The 19366-nt window shown below is 34.8% G+C and overlaps 1 protein-coding gene across 2 annotated transcripts in view; it reads left to right on the forward strand.

Moving 5' to 3' along the window:
- Positions 1-17702, forward strand: part of EPHA3 (EPH receptor A3) — a 367515-nt gene extending 349813 nt beyond the window's left edge. The window contains exons 16-17 of one of the 2 annotated variants that reach the window (XM_039480619.2): positions 8543-8698; positions 14973-17702. In XM_039480619.2, the coding sequence (XP_039336553.2) occupies positions 8543-8698; positions 14973-15078 (262 nt within the window). In that variant the 3' untranslated portion in view covers positions 15079-17702. The remainder of the gene's footprint in view (positions 1-8542; positions 8699-14972) is intronic. The other variant, XM_074389163.1, reaches the window with a different exon arrangement.
- Positions 17703-19366: the final 1664 nt, after the last annotated feature.

Raw genomic sequence — 19366 nt, forward strand, 5'->3', positions numbered from 1 at the left:
AAAAATGTAGAGTAAATCAGAGGAGCTGTAACGTTTTAAGTTTTGATTGTACATCAGTACAAGGCTATAGATTTTTATTCAATAATAACCTTGTGTGAGACATTATGTTAGGTCCTATGATGATTATGTAGGTGACAGATGTCATTAGTAAATTTCCATCCTCAACAGCCTACATTTAAATGTGAAAAAAAGAAGAATATTCAGAAATACTATAATACCCATCAGAACATGTAATTATTAGTGCAAAAACAGAAGGTGTTCAGGAATCCTGAGGGGAGGTGGGTTTACTTTTAAATTTGAGTTCTGTGGCATTTCTGTCTAAAAAGGGACTTTTGGATAGTGGATGAAATTTCTACAGGCAGATTACAGGACAACAGTCGGAGAGAACACGACAGAAGAGGCAAGACACAAAATAGGTAGGATATTTCCAAATCACGTCACGTAATACAGTTTTACTAGACTATAAGATTAGAAAAAGGAAATGATGGGGAGAAAGCCTGATAGATCAGGGATTCGCAGTCCCCGAGCCACGGACTGATACCAGGCCACGGCCTGCCAGGAAGCAGGCCCCAAAGCAGAAGGTGGACGGTGAGCTCACGAGCCCCACTGCCCGAGCTCTACCTCTTGTCAGATCAGCAGCGCCGTTAGATTCTCACAGAAGTGCAAAGCCTGGTGTGCACTGCACATGCTAGGAATCCAGGTTGTGTGCCACTTACGAGGATCTAATGCCTGATGATCTGAGGTGGAATGGTTTCATACTGCCAACATATCCCACCATGCCCCAATTTGTGTAAAAACTGTCATCCACAAAACTGGTCCCTGGTGCCAAACAAGTTAGGGACCACTGTGATAGATGATTCATCAGGTGATGGAAGATTAAGTGTCATTTCTAGACATTTGGACTTTTATCCATAAAGAAAGGGAGCCATCGAAATTACTTAGGTGACATGTTGCCCTGTGCATATGGAACAGTTCTTTGGCAGCTACTTCTGAAAAGGACTGGAGATGAAAGGATTCATAACAGAGAATTAGGATTTCAATAGTCTAAGAAAAGGATCTGCTAGCGTAGAGCAGAGAAAATAGTGTGTGAATTCAAAATGTTTTATTAAAGTGGGTTCTATAGGACATAGTAACAGAGATGTGTGGAGTGACAGAGAAAGTATCAGAGAATACTTCCAGGTTTTGAATGTGGAAGCTTTGAGATGAGCCTTCTTTTTGACATTAGTAGGAAAGACAGAAGGACGAACAGGTCTGCCAGGCAGGTAAGCATTCTTGGAAACAGTCAAGAAACTAAACGTTTCAATGTCTCCTGCTTCCATTGGATGTAACCAAGTGTGGTGGCAGCCGATCCAGATTTGCAAGGGGATCGTGAAGCCAATCAGAGACAGGAAGTGGCACTTTGGGAGGTGAAACAAGTATGAAACATTCATTAATATCTCAGAATGTTAACTCACTCACTGACTTCAACCAAGAGAGAAAGAAAACTCCCTTTATTTTGAGCTTTGGAGAGCAGAACCAGTTATGGCACAGAAGAATGTGAAATGGTAGGTAGAAACAAGGAAAAGCAGGGTGATCGGATGAGGTTTAGATTATTTCAGAAAACCACAGGGCAAGGAATTTCCAAAAAGCGGATACAGACTCTGTCATCAAAAGTTGAAAAAGGGAAATAAAAAAAGACTGAGGTAAAAGACTTCCAGTTAAAAAATGGAAGGATTTATAACCCTTTGGTGTATAACCAGTAATGGGATTGCTGGGTCAAATGGCATTTCTGGTTCTAGATCCTTGAGGAATTGCCACACTGTCTTCCACAATGGTGAACTGACTTACACTCCTATTAACAGTGGAAAAGCATTTCTATTTCTATGCATCCTTGCCAGCAACTGTCTTTTCCAGACTTTTTAATGATCGCCATTCTAACTGCATTGCACAGGTATCTTTATTGCAACACTATTCACAATAGGAAAAACTTGGAACCAACCCAAATGCCCATCAGTGATAGACCAAATAAAGAAAATGTGACACGTATACACCATGAAATACTATGCAGACATAAAAAGAATGAGTTCATGTCCTTTGCAGGGACATGGATGAAGCTGGAAACCATCATCCTCAGCAAACTAACACAGGAGCAGAAAACCAAACACTGAATGTTCTCACTCATAAGTGGGAGTTGAACAATAACACATGGACACAGGGACATCACACACTGGGGCCTGTCAGGGGGTGGGGGGCTAGGGGAAGAAGAGCATTAGGACAAATGCCTAATGTATGTGAAGCTTAAAACCGAAATGGTGGGTTGATAAGTGCAGCAAACTACCACCGCACACATATACCTATGTAACAAACCAATTTTGAAATTATATGATATTGTGAGACACCTAATTATAAAAATGGATAACGAAAAGGCAGAAAAATGAGGATGTATTTTTTTCTATTCAAGTAGTAAGCTACCATTTTTATTTTTGAAGATCCAAGATGTTTATTATTGACAATATTAATTTTGAAGACAGATGTGTGTGTGCACGCACATGTGTGTATAAAATGAAATAGAGAAATAACTTCTCAGGTTATCGAATTCTTCTATACTACTGTAAATTGAAAAAATTTAAACTTAAATTTTAAACAAGAAAATAATACTTGCAAATTATTTGGAATGAAGTTTTAAAGGGAAGGCAATAAAACTCATGACACAAAGACATAGACAATATATTTAATAAAATTTAGAACAAGGTTCTGCAGACTCAATTATATTTGGCAAATTTAATTGAGATGTTTTAAAATATATTTTTCATTGCATTTATCACTAACATTGCAGGGATTTATTGTCATTAACTTGCAGCATAGTGAGGAATAAAAACAAACAATACTCGTATTTTTCCCAGCTAATGACAAAAAGCAACTATTAGAAAGAATCTTCCTATCTCTAAGAGTACATAATATAATTCTTTTTGAGAATAACTGCTGTTTTTACAAATACCATATCCTGCAGGATAAATCTAACAACCAAAAACCAATCTGCCTTTGTTTCTCAAAATGGCTTTGACCTCAAATTCTGAAACTGACATTGTGACTTTATTCACTGAACAAATATGATACAGAACCTTTTAGAAGTAAGCAAATATACCCAATACCCATCTCTCTCTCTCTCTCTCTCTCTCTCTCTCTCTCTCTCTCTCTCTCTCTCCTTTCTAATCTTAAAATCAAAGCAGCTAATTTTACCACAAGGAGGAATTAAATCAGATGTAATGGCTATAACTTCAAAGATTTTTGTCCTTAAGGCCTAGAGATAATTAAAATAAACACAATGACTTTATTTTTCCTTAATGTGTCATTTATATACTAGGTTCCTGTTGGGACCTGTGTATACTCAACATTATTTTTAGTATCTGATGACAAATTAAATTCATTTTATCGTATATGGATTTTTAATTTTAAAAATAAAGAAGATCAAGGTCATTAGCAATCAATATGAAATTGACAAATAAAGGATTTTTCTCCTAAAATACAATGGGAAACATTGAAGTTTTTAAAAAGTTATAAAATGCAATAAGAAATTACTATTCTCAAACAATAATAAAATCAGTTATTAGTATTATGGCTTTAAAAAGTTACTCTTCAGATTTAATGTATTTCCTGAAACTATTCACAATAAATAAAAAATAATTACAATGTTACAGTATGCATATTGAACATTATTACCTCCTTCTAGACATAATAGGCATATACTTATTCATTCAAGAAATGTGTATTAGTTATTATTTTTTATATATGAGGAGTAAATCTCTTTGTAAATCAAAAGGAGTCTATTAAGTCAGAAATGGATAACTAGTGATTCAGAATTCTAAGGTAGTATCGAAATAAGATTATTATCAGAAGTTATTTTTGGGATTGGTAGTTATTAATTGAGATTTTTCCCCAGTATCTGGTGCTAATTTGTATGCACCTATTTTCAACTAAAATAGGAGTCAGTGGGAAGAAAATATATGTGTAACCATCTAATGCAACAATATGAAAACCCATGAAAGAATAATTCACAAATCTTAGTAGAAAGAGGGAGAAAGAAGGGGAAGAAAATTATTTTTCACTTCCCCTGAGCAAACATGTAATTTCCATGATTTCTTTTTAATGACTGCGGTCTGCGGCCAGTAGGTACTGATTTATGAAAAGCTGTAAAAGATCAGGTGGAACTCCGTAGGACATCGTTTACAGCTGCATGGATTGAAACCTATCTAATTTGTCTAGTAAAAGTGTGAGCTCACAGTGCACATCACCCAGCCTATAAATTTCCCCTTCAGACCCGAGGTCTGGGGCTGGGGCTGAATAAACGCCAATGTGTGCAGCTGCTCAAAGGCCCAGATTCCCTTGGTGCGCATGAAGAGACATCACAGGCTCTTCACAGTGAGAAACAAATTCCTATCCATTGATAAACTCTCCAGATGTCCTCTCTGAGGAGGAAAAGAACCAATTTTTATTTGAAATCCCCAGATAAATCCTGGAAGTGGAAAAATGATACTTTGCAGGGCTGGTTATTCTGAGGTCACTGGCATTAAAATTAGGTCATTTTTTTTTTTTTTTTTTTGGTCTTGGCTGTGCTTTGATCCAAGCCATAAACATACAAACTCAGTTGGGATCACTAATCCCTAATCCACACGTCCTGATCTATTTCAATTTGTTTAGACTAATTTTCTTTAAACTCTTGTTGAGTCTGACTAAAGTGTTGAGTGTAAAAGTACAAACTGTTTTGAACTAAGAAGAAAGAATTCTGCATTTTGCTATTAGGCACACTTCATAAATATTCTGAATAAATGTCCTGGGGTTTGATTCTTCCTACCCACAAACCCATAAATAAAAAAGTATTACTATTCATGGGACTAAAACTTGACATAAGGTTCTGTGCTACAGCTACCGTAGACAGAGAAACTGTGGTGTGTGTGTGTATGTGTGTGCATGCCTGCAGATAGTTTAATATCTTGTCTCGTTTCTAGGTCTCACTTCACTTTTCTTACACAATCTTCTCACACCTGATGTAATGCTATTCTTATCAATTTCTTAGTGGTTCAATGACTTAGCCAATGAGTCTATTGCAATATCTAATGCCTGCTAGTGAAAAAGGCTATTTCATTCATGATAGCCATGCTGAAACAACCCAAGAATATTGTGTACATTTTGACACCTGGATTGTATATCTGTAATTCCTGCTTCTTAAGAAAAGAATAAAAATACAAAATTTTCAATTATAAAAATAAGCTGTTTTTCTTTCTCAGATGAGTAATTTTAAAAAATCATAGAAAATTGTTTGCAAATAGGTTTCAGAAGAAAATAATTTATGAAATGTTTATATTTTAGAGTTTTCTAGATATTGCTAAATGAAAAAATTCATATTTATATAATAATGCATAATCTCTGTTTCTTTTTTAAGATAATCTTTGAGAGTTAGTAAAACTAAACTATATCACAGAAATAGAAATTACAAGCTCCATAATTAAAATTTTCAATTTATAATTTGAATTTGTGAAGCAGAAAGAATTGAAATTGAATTGAGTCTGATGGAGAAAAGGTTGAAGAGCTCTTCACTTTCAACTGCCCTCCACCACACAAATGGCCACCACAGGAGGGAACTATTCATCTGTATTTTCCACAGAGTAGGAAAATAGAGGCAGAACCAATGTTGCAATTTTTTTTTTCTTAAACTCCGGGTTAAAATTGCACTAAAATGTGACTTTTTATAAAATACATTTAATGCATCCCTGTAAAAATCCAGGTAAATATTCAATTTACAGACTTCTCGTATGTTCCAAGCAATAGAGTGTCCGTGTAGGCCATGATCCGGAATTGTCTGGGCTCATGAATCAACTTTACTGTTAAGTAGGTCTTTTGTACATAAGGGTGTAAGTTGAAGACTATCACCAGAAGTAGTAGAAACCCCTCAGTTAAAAGACCTCTTTAAGTGTGGATGGAGTTGGCACAGATTTGCTTCAGAGACTTTTTCATGTAGAACATGAACTTATACCACATATCCTAGATGGTAATCGATGATTGCTACTTACATGTAAAACATTATACAGTTTTATTTCATTTATATTGTTCATTTTGCTATTTTGTGTTATTTCTAAAGATATTGAAATTAGCCCCTTAGAGATGTAAATTTATTTCTAAAATAAGGGGAAATGCATGTTGATATATTAATGTTATTTTTTTGGTATCTTCTCACCATGAGTTCTAAACTTTGAATTTAAGCACTTCAAATGATGGACTTCACTTAGACAAATCTTTCATTTCAAGTGTGTAATAAAAATATGAAGCTCTAGTTTAATACTCCTAATTCTGGAGATTTTTAAATGAAAGATTCTGAATAACTAAAATGGCAAAAACATTAAAATGGACTTTATTAATTATAAAATAAAGATTAAATCATGATATATACAGGTTTAATATTAATACTATATTTTATTGCAATAATGAACAAAATCACAGACAGAAGAATGGCACATCTGTTTGTAAACATCTTCTGTGGAACCATTGTGAACTTGTAAAAGTTACTGACTATTCTAAGGAAGCCCCTAATAATGGCTACATTCCAGGGTTGTTATACTATTATGTACATAATATTAGATATGACTAAATTTCTAGTTACTTAAAATGATGGTTAACAAGATCATTGCATTTCCAGCATTGTATATAAATGGATGTTTACTCTGCTACTTTGTTTTTGAAGTTTTCAAAAGTTTAGCCATTTCACCAAAGGTGTGACCTTATGTAAAGTAATGAACAGCTAACAGATAGTTACAAAGGTGTGACCTTATTAAAGTAATGAACAGCTAACAGATAGTGCTTATTATGTGCTAGCACTGTTCTAAGTGCTTCCTACATATGCTCATCGATTCTTCAGTCCGTATCCTCACCGTTATCCCCCTTCAAAAGAAGAGGCAACAGACAGGAAACTCACCAAGGTAAGGCAAATAGTATGTGGTGTACCCAGGATTCCACCCAGGCCCTATGGTTCCAGTATTTGTGCACCAAACTTCAGGACACAGAAAAATTGAATAGGCCACATGATGAAATTATAAATGGTGTAAGAGAAAATGGGGAAATGTAATATGAACAAAGTTTCACGTAAATAGCACAGTGTAGCAGCCAAGAAATGTGGGCGGTGGCATAGAAAAATGTGGGTCTAAATGCCAGCTCTGCCTCTTTCGCCTGAGGGAACTCAGATTTATAACTTAATGTGATTTAGTTTCAGCTTCTTTATCTATCTTAGGGAATAGCATCAGTGCCTAACAGGTGCTCTAAAGACAGGTCCTTCATGTCTGTGTCGTATTCTTAGCATCATGCCTGTCACATTGAGTGCACATGAATATCCAATGTAACATGTAAACAATATAAACAAAACAAAATAAGAGCCTTCATAACTTATTTCTGTTATTGTTATTATTTACCCAAAACTAAAGACTTTTACATCTCCCTTGTGCCCAAGCTCCCTTCCTTAAGAGAAAAGAAGAGAGAAGTCAATAAATTGTTCATCTAGTGACTGGCTCCAGTCAAAGAACAATTTAACTCAAAGAACAGTCAGAGGTCCCTGAGAGCTGATAAAAACATGCCAAAGACAGTTCACCAACAGGCTGCTGCTTCTGGCTCTTGAGGGATGCAAACACTGTCTCTCATTTCCTCATGCCTCTTCTGTTCCATTGATTGACCAGGTCTTGCAGGTGGTCATAGATAGATGGTTAAACTCGTATTTATATAAAACAATCCTAGAAGAAAGTGTTTTTCTTAATGCCGATTGTATTGTGTAATATAAATCACAATTACAATCCTTCTCTGAGTCTCTGTGTGTCCATGTATATATAAAATATTATATACATATCATGTATATATATCTAACACATTATATGTAATGTATGCATCATGAATGTGTTGCAGATATATATATGTAGTGAACTTCATTTGCTCTCAGGTATGCAAGAATGTTTTTTATCAGTCATCTACTTTTTTCTACTATTTTTATTTTTAATGACATGTACATTATTTAACTATGTGTTGAGTTTATATCCTGCTGTAAGTACAACCTAGACTGTTCAAACCATTCTTTAGAAAGCAACCTGTACAATATCTAACAAACAACCAGTGGGAAATACTTAAAATATTGAAACCAAATCCATCATCAAAGCAGGCAGCAAAGAATTCAGTGTGTCCTGCCTACTATAACTGTATCCTAAAGTACTACCATTTTGGCTAATGATTAAACAAATTAAATGTTAATAAAATATGTATGAATGCATTTATGTATTTCACTGGCAACATTTCAGTGATTTAAAATGCACCTGTGGATGGAGAGGGGAGAACTTAGACAAGATGATTACACAGTGTTCCTCCAAGCTGCCAGCTTGAACAGATGAAGCTTTCATGGCAGATAAATTCCGCAAATGAACAGGAGCACCGTATGAAGTCTGGAAGTTCCTGCTGATATTAGTGTCAAATTTTGACACACAGTAACTCTGTGGACTCCTGATCTGTCTCCCTTTGGTGTTTTCTTTTCTTGCAGGCCATCAAACCTTCTTCTGGACAAAAGCAATGTCGATATCACTACCTTCCGCATGACAGGTGACTGGCTTAATGGTGTCAGGACAGCACGCTGCAAGGAAATCTTCACGGGCGTGGAGTACAGTTCTTGTGACACAATAGCCAAGATTTCCACAGAGTAAGAAAAGAAATCGTTAAGAACATTGAATGATTCTTTTGAACTTTCTGCTCAATATTCATGTCTTGGCTTGACATGTTATAAATATTAGTGGTCGATCTGAGGTACTATTTCCTGGAGCTGCTAATCAGGGCCCTGGGTCTCCTTGTGGCTCACAGCTTCTGGATTGATACATATTGATATGTCTTCCCCTCAAGATAGGGCCTGGGATAGGTGTCTTTACATAGACTAGATGTGACCTTCAGATCAACCAACAGATTCACACCCATACCCACACTGCAAACCCAAGTCCCTAATTTAAAACATAAGCATAAATAGATTGATGATTAGTGTATTTCTTCATTTTGTGAGTTTTCTATTATTTTTACTAAAGCTTAATATCTGTGAATAAGGAAAATTGAGAACCAAGTGGATAATCTGGCATACAAGGAAACATATTAAAGTCTAAAAGTAGCTTTCATAGCTGCTGAATAAACATAACATCATCTGGTCATTATTGTCTACTTGGTGAAGAATATCATGCTAGAAAATGAAGTTATGTTTAGGTTTAAGACAGGACTTTTGGGTTTTCATCAAGGCTTATTGCCAGATAAGAAAGAAAAACATATGCATCATAATATTAATATTAATTGATAGTTTCATGTGTTAAAAGCCAATGACAATCAAGTATAATAGACTATATTTTATGAACAGTGATTTGTTGCAACAGAAATCTTTTGATATGAGAAATACATGGACTCAAGGAAAGGGGGTATGTAAAAAATCAAGTAAATCCAGTGAATGGTCAAAAAAAATTAGCCCTTATTCACAAAGTAGGGTGTTTTGAGAATTGATAAATTAAGAATTAGAAGTCACATTCTTCATCACTCTGTGATTGAGAATCAATTTATGTCACTTCCTAATATGACTACATCATTTTTTTTTCTGCACAGTGACATTTTCTGGATTCCCAGGCACGACACTGGCTTTCTCAAATCTTGGTCATGTAGCCTCATAGTGCCATTCAACTGACCAGGGTCCAACTCTTAATTCTAAGTTCCTGGGACAGAAAGTATGACTGACTCAGTCCCACTTGTACACTGGCACCTCCAAAGTCATATGTTTGCTGGCATCTAGTCATTTATCTTCAAAGGAAGTAGGATGAAGTAGCATGGACTTGGCTCTAGGGGCCCTTTCCTGAAGATAAGATGGAGAATTTTCCCAAGGAAAGAGGTGTATACTGGATAGATACACCAAAAGCTGTCCAGAATGTTGTAGCTTGCATGGTCTATTGGGAAACTGTTCATCTTTGTGTCAGTCTTCCTTTAAGTTTATCACCTCCCACTAATATTTAAATATTTAAATGTTTTTGAATATATAAAGGCTTTCATTGCCACCCAGTCAATCATTCAACATCACTTTGAAAATTACAGATTAATGACAAAAAAGGAATGTGCCATGTAATTAATACAGATACAAGTGTCCAACAATCATATAAATAAGTTTATAATTTATGGTGTAACATTACAATCAGAAAGACATAAAGCCACAGAAGAACTTACAGGAAGAGTTTATTATTACTGAAGAAGACTTGCTCTAAATTTACTCTAGTCAATTTAACGTGCATCGGTGCTCCTGTTGAAAGTGGAATGTGGTGTTTATTGAATAGACTTCCGACCCAATTGACAATACACTTTGGGTTTCTATGGTACTTATTTTCATGAGATACAGTCTCAATATATAGTCATGTATTTACATATTTTGATATATTCTTCTTTTAGTAATATAAAAAGGGTTATGATATACAAAACATCTGCTGGAGAGCACAGAAGCATAGAAAAAAGCAAACACAAAGTTGAACGTTTCCACACCATTGCCAGATTTTCAAAGGCAAAGTTATGCAAATGTTTATTCTCAATAAAATATCAACACTCACAACTTTTAGATATTGAAACAACACTGTATTGAAATATATGAGGGAGAACACTGTTAATAAGATTAACTGCTAGTTTGCAATTTAAATATAGTCAGCCATTAGAAGCTATAAATGTGATAAGAAAGCAATTTGCTTTAAAAAGTGAAATGACAGCATTTGTCATAGTTCCAAGTGAACGACATTACTTGTGTCAACAATACCGTGATGGACATCAAACTCTTTTTGGCAGGTTGGAATATTTTTACTTAATTGTTGTTATTATTTGAATTATCTGTGCATATGCATTCAAGATGAAAGCTGACTTTTCCTGAAAAATATTTTCAGATTGTCCTTCATATTGAGTCAGGTGGTCATGGATATATACGTGTTGCAGTCACCACAATATTCCTTCTTCTGTCCTCTCTCCTCAATTTAGGGATAATATAGGATTAACATCTATTGCCCTAGCACTCTGTGAAAAGAATTCCATTTTTCCTTGAGTCTTCATAGTGTCATGTATCTCATGTTCTTAGTTTATATTACAAAACGAGAATTTATTTAAAATCTTTAATGTACTAATTATGTGGGCAAACATGATAAGGCAGCATTTCCACCATAAATGTTATAAAATATTTAGCTAGATGTTTTATCTTTCTTTTGGGATCTTGGGCTCATTGTTTGAATTTGATTTCTTTCAGTCTCTATTATTTTATGCCATCCAGAGTCAATTCAGAAATAACTCGCTTGACCAAATAACTATAGAGATTCTCCTAGAATAGTTACAGTTACGTAGGATGAATCTCTCTTTTTTTTCCTTCCTATTCAGGCTACCAAAGTACAGGAAAAGAATGATAAAATGTCTCAAATACATATTAATTTATTTTTGTTAGAGGTTTCATTGATATGCAAGCTACTCAAGTTATCTAATTTTCAAATGAAGCCCAGAACATGTGGGGTTCTATTTAATAAATGCGTATTTCAAAATACTACTTCATAGCCTAAGATGCATTTAGCAAGGTTAAAATCAGAAAGGAAGAGAGAAAGAGAAAGGGCGGAGTGACTGCGACCGCGAAACTAGAGACAGAATTAAGTGTGTGGAATGAATATTAAGCAGATTATTTGCTGCATGTCATTATCCTGCACCCTTGGATGCCATTTTCCCACTGTCATCACCTATCCCCCTGCCTTTGAAGTACCAGATAACATATTAACCTCTGGTCTCAGTCTGGAGCTGCTCTTTAGCCTTAAACTTTTCCACTGCTCTTCTGAATAGGACAGTCAAAATGAAATGGGCGCACACAGAGTGTTTGGAGACAGCAGCAACTGGATGTTCTGAATTATTTTGGACATGGCAGGGTAGTGAACAGAAGATATTTTGGCAAGAATAGAGAGACTAGAGTAAGTTTAAAAAGCCTAGCTAACGAATAACCCAAATGGATAGTTAACTTTAATTCTCTTTTCAAAAATCCAATGTAATCCTTTGCATTAAGAAAAAAAAGTTTTGTATGATATATATAAACAAATATATATATTATATATTTAGATATATTTATTTTATTTATATATTTATACATTTTATTATATATTATGTATATAGATATATATAAATAATAAATATATTTGCTTATATTGGGTTCACAGACACAGAATGTAAAACAGCTTTTGCAAAACATTTATTGAGGAATACAGTGAGGAGGTGCATCTATAAAGAAGTGATGAGGAATGTCCCAAATGGGTCTGTGAATTCAGCATCACATTTTTTTTTCCAGGCACTTGGTGATGAGTGCTTCAGTTAAGAAGGAAGATCAGGGCCAAACATCATATCATGTAATACTCAAACTATGCTTAAATTTCTCAAAGAGCTCAGGAATTACTGCATTGGAATATATGTTTTTTTGTCTGGTTTCTTTTTTCACTTTCCATGACTATTATTTTAAGAAGGGGAAAGGGAAGAGACAAAAGACAGACAAAGTCATCTTTTTTTAAAACATATGGTGTTGGAAGAAAGATGAAAGAGGAAATACAAAAAGTGAGAATCTATTTTTTCTGGGTCTAGACTCATAAACTCACTTTGCTATAGTTTGGGGATGAGTGGGGAAATGTTTATTCTTTGTTTTAAAGATAGATTAATTAAAATCCTGTAACACGCATTCTCAAAGGCAGGGATCAACAAAAGCAGCATACATTACTCTACGTGAAGGGTTTCATCATTCACAGTTATGTTAAGCATGGCAAGCCTCGCATTACCAGACATCCATACTAGCCTTCCTGAGGAAAAGTATATTAGATAGAACCTAAGGCAAGACCCAAGCTGTCCCTGGAGGACTTATCAGCCCTTTGACTGTCAGCAGGGAGGGAACCTGCAGATCATCAGGAACTTGCCCAGCAGGTGGTAGGAATTCAGTAAAGTCTTGGTTAATTAAACGCCTGATGCTTAAATAACAAGTGCATTTCTTCTCAAATGGTTGTCTATTGTCTTCTGGAACACCTCTATGGCCTTGGAACCCATTTCTTAAGAAATCGATTAATCCATTTCTATATAGTTGAATCCCTAATTTTTTTTTCTTTGTGCTCAGCATAAAGAAACCCTTAGAGACCCTCTGTGTGTGTGTGTGTGTGTGTGTGTGTGTGTGTGGTGTGTTCACATGTGTTCTTTCTCCTTGCCGTTGTCAATTTTCCTGGCTCTCCTTGCCAAATGGTACTTTACACACTAGTCAACTTTATCCAGAAAAAATATATTTTATACATTTAGTAAATTTGTATTGAGCCCACTACCTGGCAGCCATTGTTTAGGTGTTGCTGATAAACAGAGTACAAAAAAAAATCACTCTTCACATGGAATTTACCTTCTTGTGGGACAAGACAAGGAATAAGAAAAATAAATCAGAAAGAAAGTCAATATGCTAGATGGTAATACATGCTTTGGAAGAAAATGAAACAAAAGAAAATAGAAAGCGCAGATACAAGTACAGAGAGGTTTTAAAATATTAAATAGGAGTGTTGGGGATTCATTCATTCATTCATTGGAGGGGGATGTGTGAGCATCCCTCAATCATAAAAGAGGTGAATCTATGAACTAATTACTTGAAAAAAGAATATATAATTAACCATTTGCACATGTTACCTATATTGTTTCCCTAAATTAAATTCCTTATGTTTTTATAATCTGTATTTTAATACCTACTTTTCGACTTTAAATTATTACATATTTAATAAATTAGAGATATATCTTTGTCATTTTTTCTACTTTAAAAGAACTGCGTACTGTAATGATATTATTCCAGTTATCTACGGCTGCACAGCAGACTCTCCCAGAACTTAAAGGCAAAAACAGCAAGGTGTTTATTACATCTGTGTTGTGGGTTATGAATTAGGCCAGAGCTCAGGTGGGTGATTCTTTGTGCTCCGATGCTGATGTTGACAGAAGCTTTCAGCTGACAAATGAACTGATCTGGTCTGGAGGGCTGGAGATACTTTCATTCCAATGTCTTCCTTGATGCAGTTAGCTACCCAGTTGGTCTCACCTGGGATTGCAGACCAACGTGTTTACATGTGGCCTCTCCTGTGCAATAATATCAGGTAGTCAGACTTTTTATCTGGCAGGTCTAGGGCCCCAGTGAGGATGTCTCAAGCGATAAATAGAAGCTGGTAGTTTCTTAAGACCTGAGTGAAGAAAGTGAAACAATGTCAATTCTGGCATGTTCTGTTAGTCAAAGCAGTCTCTGAGCTGGCCCAGATTCAACGGAAAGAGATAAAGCCCCACAGGGAATATGTAATCATTGCTATTAATTTCCTAAGGCTGCTATAAGGAATTACTACAAATGTATTGGCTTAAACAACAGAAGTTTTTTCTTACAATTCTGGCCATCAGAAGTCTGAAATCAAGATGTTGGCTGTATCACAATTGCTCCAGTCTCTAAGGGTAAATTCTTCCTCATCTATTCCAGCTTCTGGTGGATCCTGGTATTCTCTGGATTATGGCAACATAAATCCAACCTCTGCCTCCTTCTTCTCTGTGCTCTGTATGTCCTATTGTCTTATAAGGAAACTGTCACTGGATTTATGTACCACCCTAATCCAGTAAGATATTTTCCCAATCTGTGCCTTAATTATATCTGCAAAAACCCTCTATCCAAATAAAATCACATTTTGAGGTTTGAGACTGACAGAGATTTTGAGGAAACACTATTCAACCCACTGCGGCATCTATATAGTCTTCTACAAGACCGTGGAATAGTTGGGACATAACACAGATGAGGCAAATATTAGAAAATTAGGTCCACAGTACTAGAATATGTCATTGTGTAATTGCACTAATTGAGAATCTCCTGCCTACATACTCTCCAAGAAACTGATTCTCATATTTTCCTTTTTTCACAGTGACATGAAAAAGGTTGGTGTCACCGTGGTTGGGCCACAGAAGAAGATCATCAGTAGCATTAAAGCTCTAGAAACACAATCAAAGAATGGCCCAGTTCCGGTGTAAAGCACTGCTTCTGGAAGGAAGTGGTGACTGTGGAAGCTGCAGCATCATCCTGCAGACAGACAATAATGCTGGAGATGCTGGTGGAAGTTCCAAGTCCAATAAGACACTCAAATATGAGTACAAATGCCTTAAAATGGAATTTAAAAACTCTTTATTTTCCCCTATCATTTAGTGGATGGGTGGGTGGGGTATTTTTTTGTAACTGCTTTTTTAAGTATTAGTTAATGGATTCAATGAAACTCTTCAGAGGAAAATGGTGAAGAACTAGCATATAGCCATGGATCACAAGCGGACTATCGTGAAAGCAAAGCAAGTGAAATAACAAAACGGACACAGTGGCTGTGTTTAGTTACAGCCACAGAAGAAAAGACTTGTAATATTTTTATATACAGAGGAAGTCTGTAACAGGTATTTTGTTTCTTTTAAAGCAAGCAAAATAGAGGAATTGATACCTCAGACTGTCTGGCCATATTTACTACCTTATCACTGCATTATTCTCTTTTATCTGTTTAAAGCATATAGAGATGACATTTGTAGTTGTTTTAAGTACTACACATTTATAAATTGTTAGCTTCTTTAAGTATATCATGTAAAGAAATGTCTTAATTTTTGAAAAAAGTACATATTTATTTTCTTTTGGATTGTTTTTATTGTTTTCTATTTATGTCTTGATGATTTAATTTGGATTTTTTACAGCCAGGTGCCAAATGCTCTCTCAAATTGTCAGCAGTTTAAATTGACACAGATAATGATAGGTTGCTTTCAGATTTTTTGAACCATCCACTCACATATATTTTTTAAAATGAAACTTTTTTTCCTGTTCATACCCTAACTACATCTCTCCTAGTCTGTTATCCCAGTCATTCTTTTCTCTCCATTTATTATAAACTGTATGCTCAAAATTTAGTGTAATATACTAGCTTGTATGCAATGGATTTTCAACCAGATAGCATACATTTCCTGCTCTGATGCTTAGAGACCATTAACTCCCTCCATTAGTGAAGGAGCCGTGTTAGAGCTTCCGAGAATAGCTACACTGGAAAGAATTGAAATCCTATATAGATTACTATACTAATTGGCAACACAGCCTATAGGTCAATGCATGAGTCAAAAAAAAAAAAATCACTTGCTCACTGGCTTTGAAAAGTCATTTACTATTGTTGCTTAAACTTGCTCAGCTGTTTATAGAGAATGATGATAACAGAATGACTCCTCTGTATCACTGGAGTTTAGGTCAATTAATTAAATATTGTGATCATTAGTACCAGGTATTATTATCTTTAAGAGTCTTCCACTTCAATGCACATGATGCAGTTTTGGTGCATAACTTAGAAGCCTTGAACTTCCTCGAATTTACTGGATGGACAAAACATTTTTAGAATAGCTGGTCATCTAGCAAATGCCTCAAAATGTGTTGGCAGGAGAGAGATTTCTCATCACAGGGATTTAGGCTTACTCTTACATAAAGGCTAACTTTGAGCTTGCTCAGTAATATTTGAAAAGATGTATCTGGTGGGCATCTAGCTACTAATATATTCTGAAGCAACATTTTAGCTGTATTGATACACTTTCTAAAGCTGATATAAACTTGAATATAAGAAATGCGTATATCGCAAGAATAGAATGGATAAAACAATGCTGCAAACTTAATGTTCTTATGCAAAATGGAATGCTAATGAAACACTGCTTACAATCACAAATCAAAATTTACAAGTGCTAATTTGTTGTAGGTTTATTGTAATAAGACTTAGATTGTGCTCCTTCAGATATGAGATTGTTTCTCAAATCTTGGCAACATTCCTTAGTCAAATCGGGCTATTAGAATTCTGCATTGGATATATAAGAGCATGAAATTTTAAAAAATACATGTGTGATTATAAAATTAATCATAAATTTCACTTATACCTGCTTTCAGCAGCTAGAAAACATTTTTTTAATCAAGTATTTTGTGTTTGGAATGTTAGGATGAGATCCAAATATGGTTTCAATCTAATTTTTTCCCAGACTAACATTCACTTTTTTAGGTACTATTCTGAGCATACTCAACAAAACCTGTGCATTTCATAAACTAATAGGTGAGGATTGTTGAATCTATTTCACTTATTTTGGCTGTGGTTTCCATTTAAAAGTAGAGGTTGTATACATCATATACTGTTCTTCATTTTACTAATATTTTTCTACATTACCTCTTATAAATTTATTTTACGCAATTCTTACTCTGTATATATGTAAACATAAGTGTACAATTCTTAACCATCGAGTAGAGGTACTAGAAAGCTTATGGCCATCACTTTGTACAGGAACTGCATTGACTTTCAGTAATCATAAAGCCACAACTCCTTCATGATGTTATGTACCATATGATCTGTTTTGTATCTTAAATATGATTTACATATATTATTTATTTCTGGCAACTCAGTTTATGCTGTGCTAAGTATCAATCAAGCCATGTATAAATGTGATATGATTGACAATATGTGTTTACTTTAAACTTGTCTTTTCAAAATATTACTCAGTTTACATTGTACAATGTAGATGGCCTCTTACTAATGTAAAATGATTTGTAGTGGAAACATTTATATTTTTATAATAAACATAATGAAAATATTTTTTACAGATTGGAATACAGAAGTGGTCTTTGAAGTTTTTTAAAAATATATATATAAATATGTGCTTATTTAAACAGCATAATAATGAAATTTATAAAGTCACAAAAATATGCTTCTGGGTTTTTATTCTCCATTAGTGAAGAGGGATTTACATTGTTTAACCCACATGTTTTTGGTCTAAATCTCATTATGAATAAGCTGGAAAAATAATCAATGAATATTATTTCAAAGTAATAAATGCAATTGTATTAGGCAGTTCCCTTTTGAGTACAAATAACAGGAAACAAATAAATTGAGTTAATGTTTAAAAAGAAAATGTTTAGCAAAAGTGACAGAATTATCCAGGGATAATTTCCCTAGCTAAGAGATCGGACACAGATTGAACCAGGAATTCAAACAATCTCAACAGGGGTAAATCTCTCGTTCTATCTCTTCTTCCCTTGGCCCTATTTTTCTTCCAGCTGGGTTAATTTGCAAGCTATATCTTTCTACAAGGTGAAAAATACTACTATGTTTAATTCTACATTGCAATTTCTATGAAAGAATTACCATGTTTCTAGTTCCAACAGAGATCATGAGGCCTTTCTTGCATCACAAGCCCTATCATTTGGGTTGGAGAATGAGTCTCTTAGATTGGCAAGTACTGACTCCTATTCTTGCCCTTGGAGATAGTGTGTGGGGTTATATGAGAGTGATGCTCTTCAGGTATTAGAGGTGTAAAAGTAGTTTATGTTCAATAGAATGTCAGAATACTGTTTATGACAAACAAAGAAAGGAATTCTGGCCAGGCCAAATAGAGCAAGTAAAAACAGAAAAAAAAAAAAAAGAAAAGAAAAAAAAAAAAAAGTACAACTTCAAACCACATGCTAAAGAACACCTGATACTTTGTATACTATAGATCCCTTGTCATTGCAGTCCACTTAAAGAAAATGATTATATAAGAAAATTGAAAAAAGCTAACTTAAAAATGTGCAAAATAAAGTAAGTGATCAATATTCCCATAGGGAAGGAAGTGGTTAGGAAGAGATTAAAATAACAGGTCTGATTTGTGCTTGCCTTGAAGGAGAAATAGTATTTGGTCAAGTTGAGTGGAGTAGAGAATACTTTGTAAGCAGGAGATTAGTTAAGGGGAAGAGAAGAGGTAAAGAATATATTTGTTCAGTCAATAAATACATAGTAGGCATTATCAGGAGCCAGCTGTTTGGCTATCATCATGTACAACTTACATAATTAAATCTTTTGCAACATTTCTGTGAATAGAGATTAGCTACTTTTATGTGAGAAGGAAATCTGTGCTCAGAATGTCCAAGTCACCCTCCCGAGGTTATCCTTGTATATAGATAAATATTTCAAACTGGAATCTTCCTGTTCTGTGCTCTTGCTATCATGGGTTAATTACTACAATCTCCACGACACTCTGGGGACAGTGACAATGACAATTTGCACAAGTGGCTTGGGGAGACTAGGTCAGGTAGACTATGTGATGTTAGAAATCTATTTTGGTATTCTATGCATGAAGCTATACATCTACCCCAGATGGTGGTAATGTGCAGAATGACAAGCATACAAAAATATATAAAAGAAAGAGGATTAACAGAATTTACCAATTTGTTCTGAGAATTCTTCGAAAGATAGAAATCAAGTAAACAAAAAATTGGGGTCCTGAGTGTCTGTGTAAA

Source organism: Saimiri boliviensis, chromosome 18 (genome assembly GCF_048565385.1).
Source record: "Saimiri boliviensis isolate mSaiBol1 chromosome 18, mSaiBol1.pri, whole genome shotgun sequence".
NCBI classification, from domain to species: domain Eukaryota; kingdom Metazoa; phylum Chordata; class Mammalia; order Primates; family Cebidae; genus Saimiri; species Saimiri boliviensis.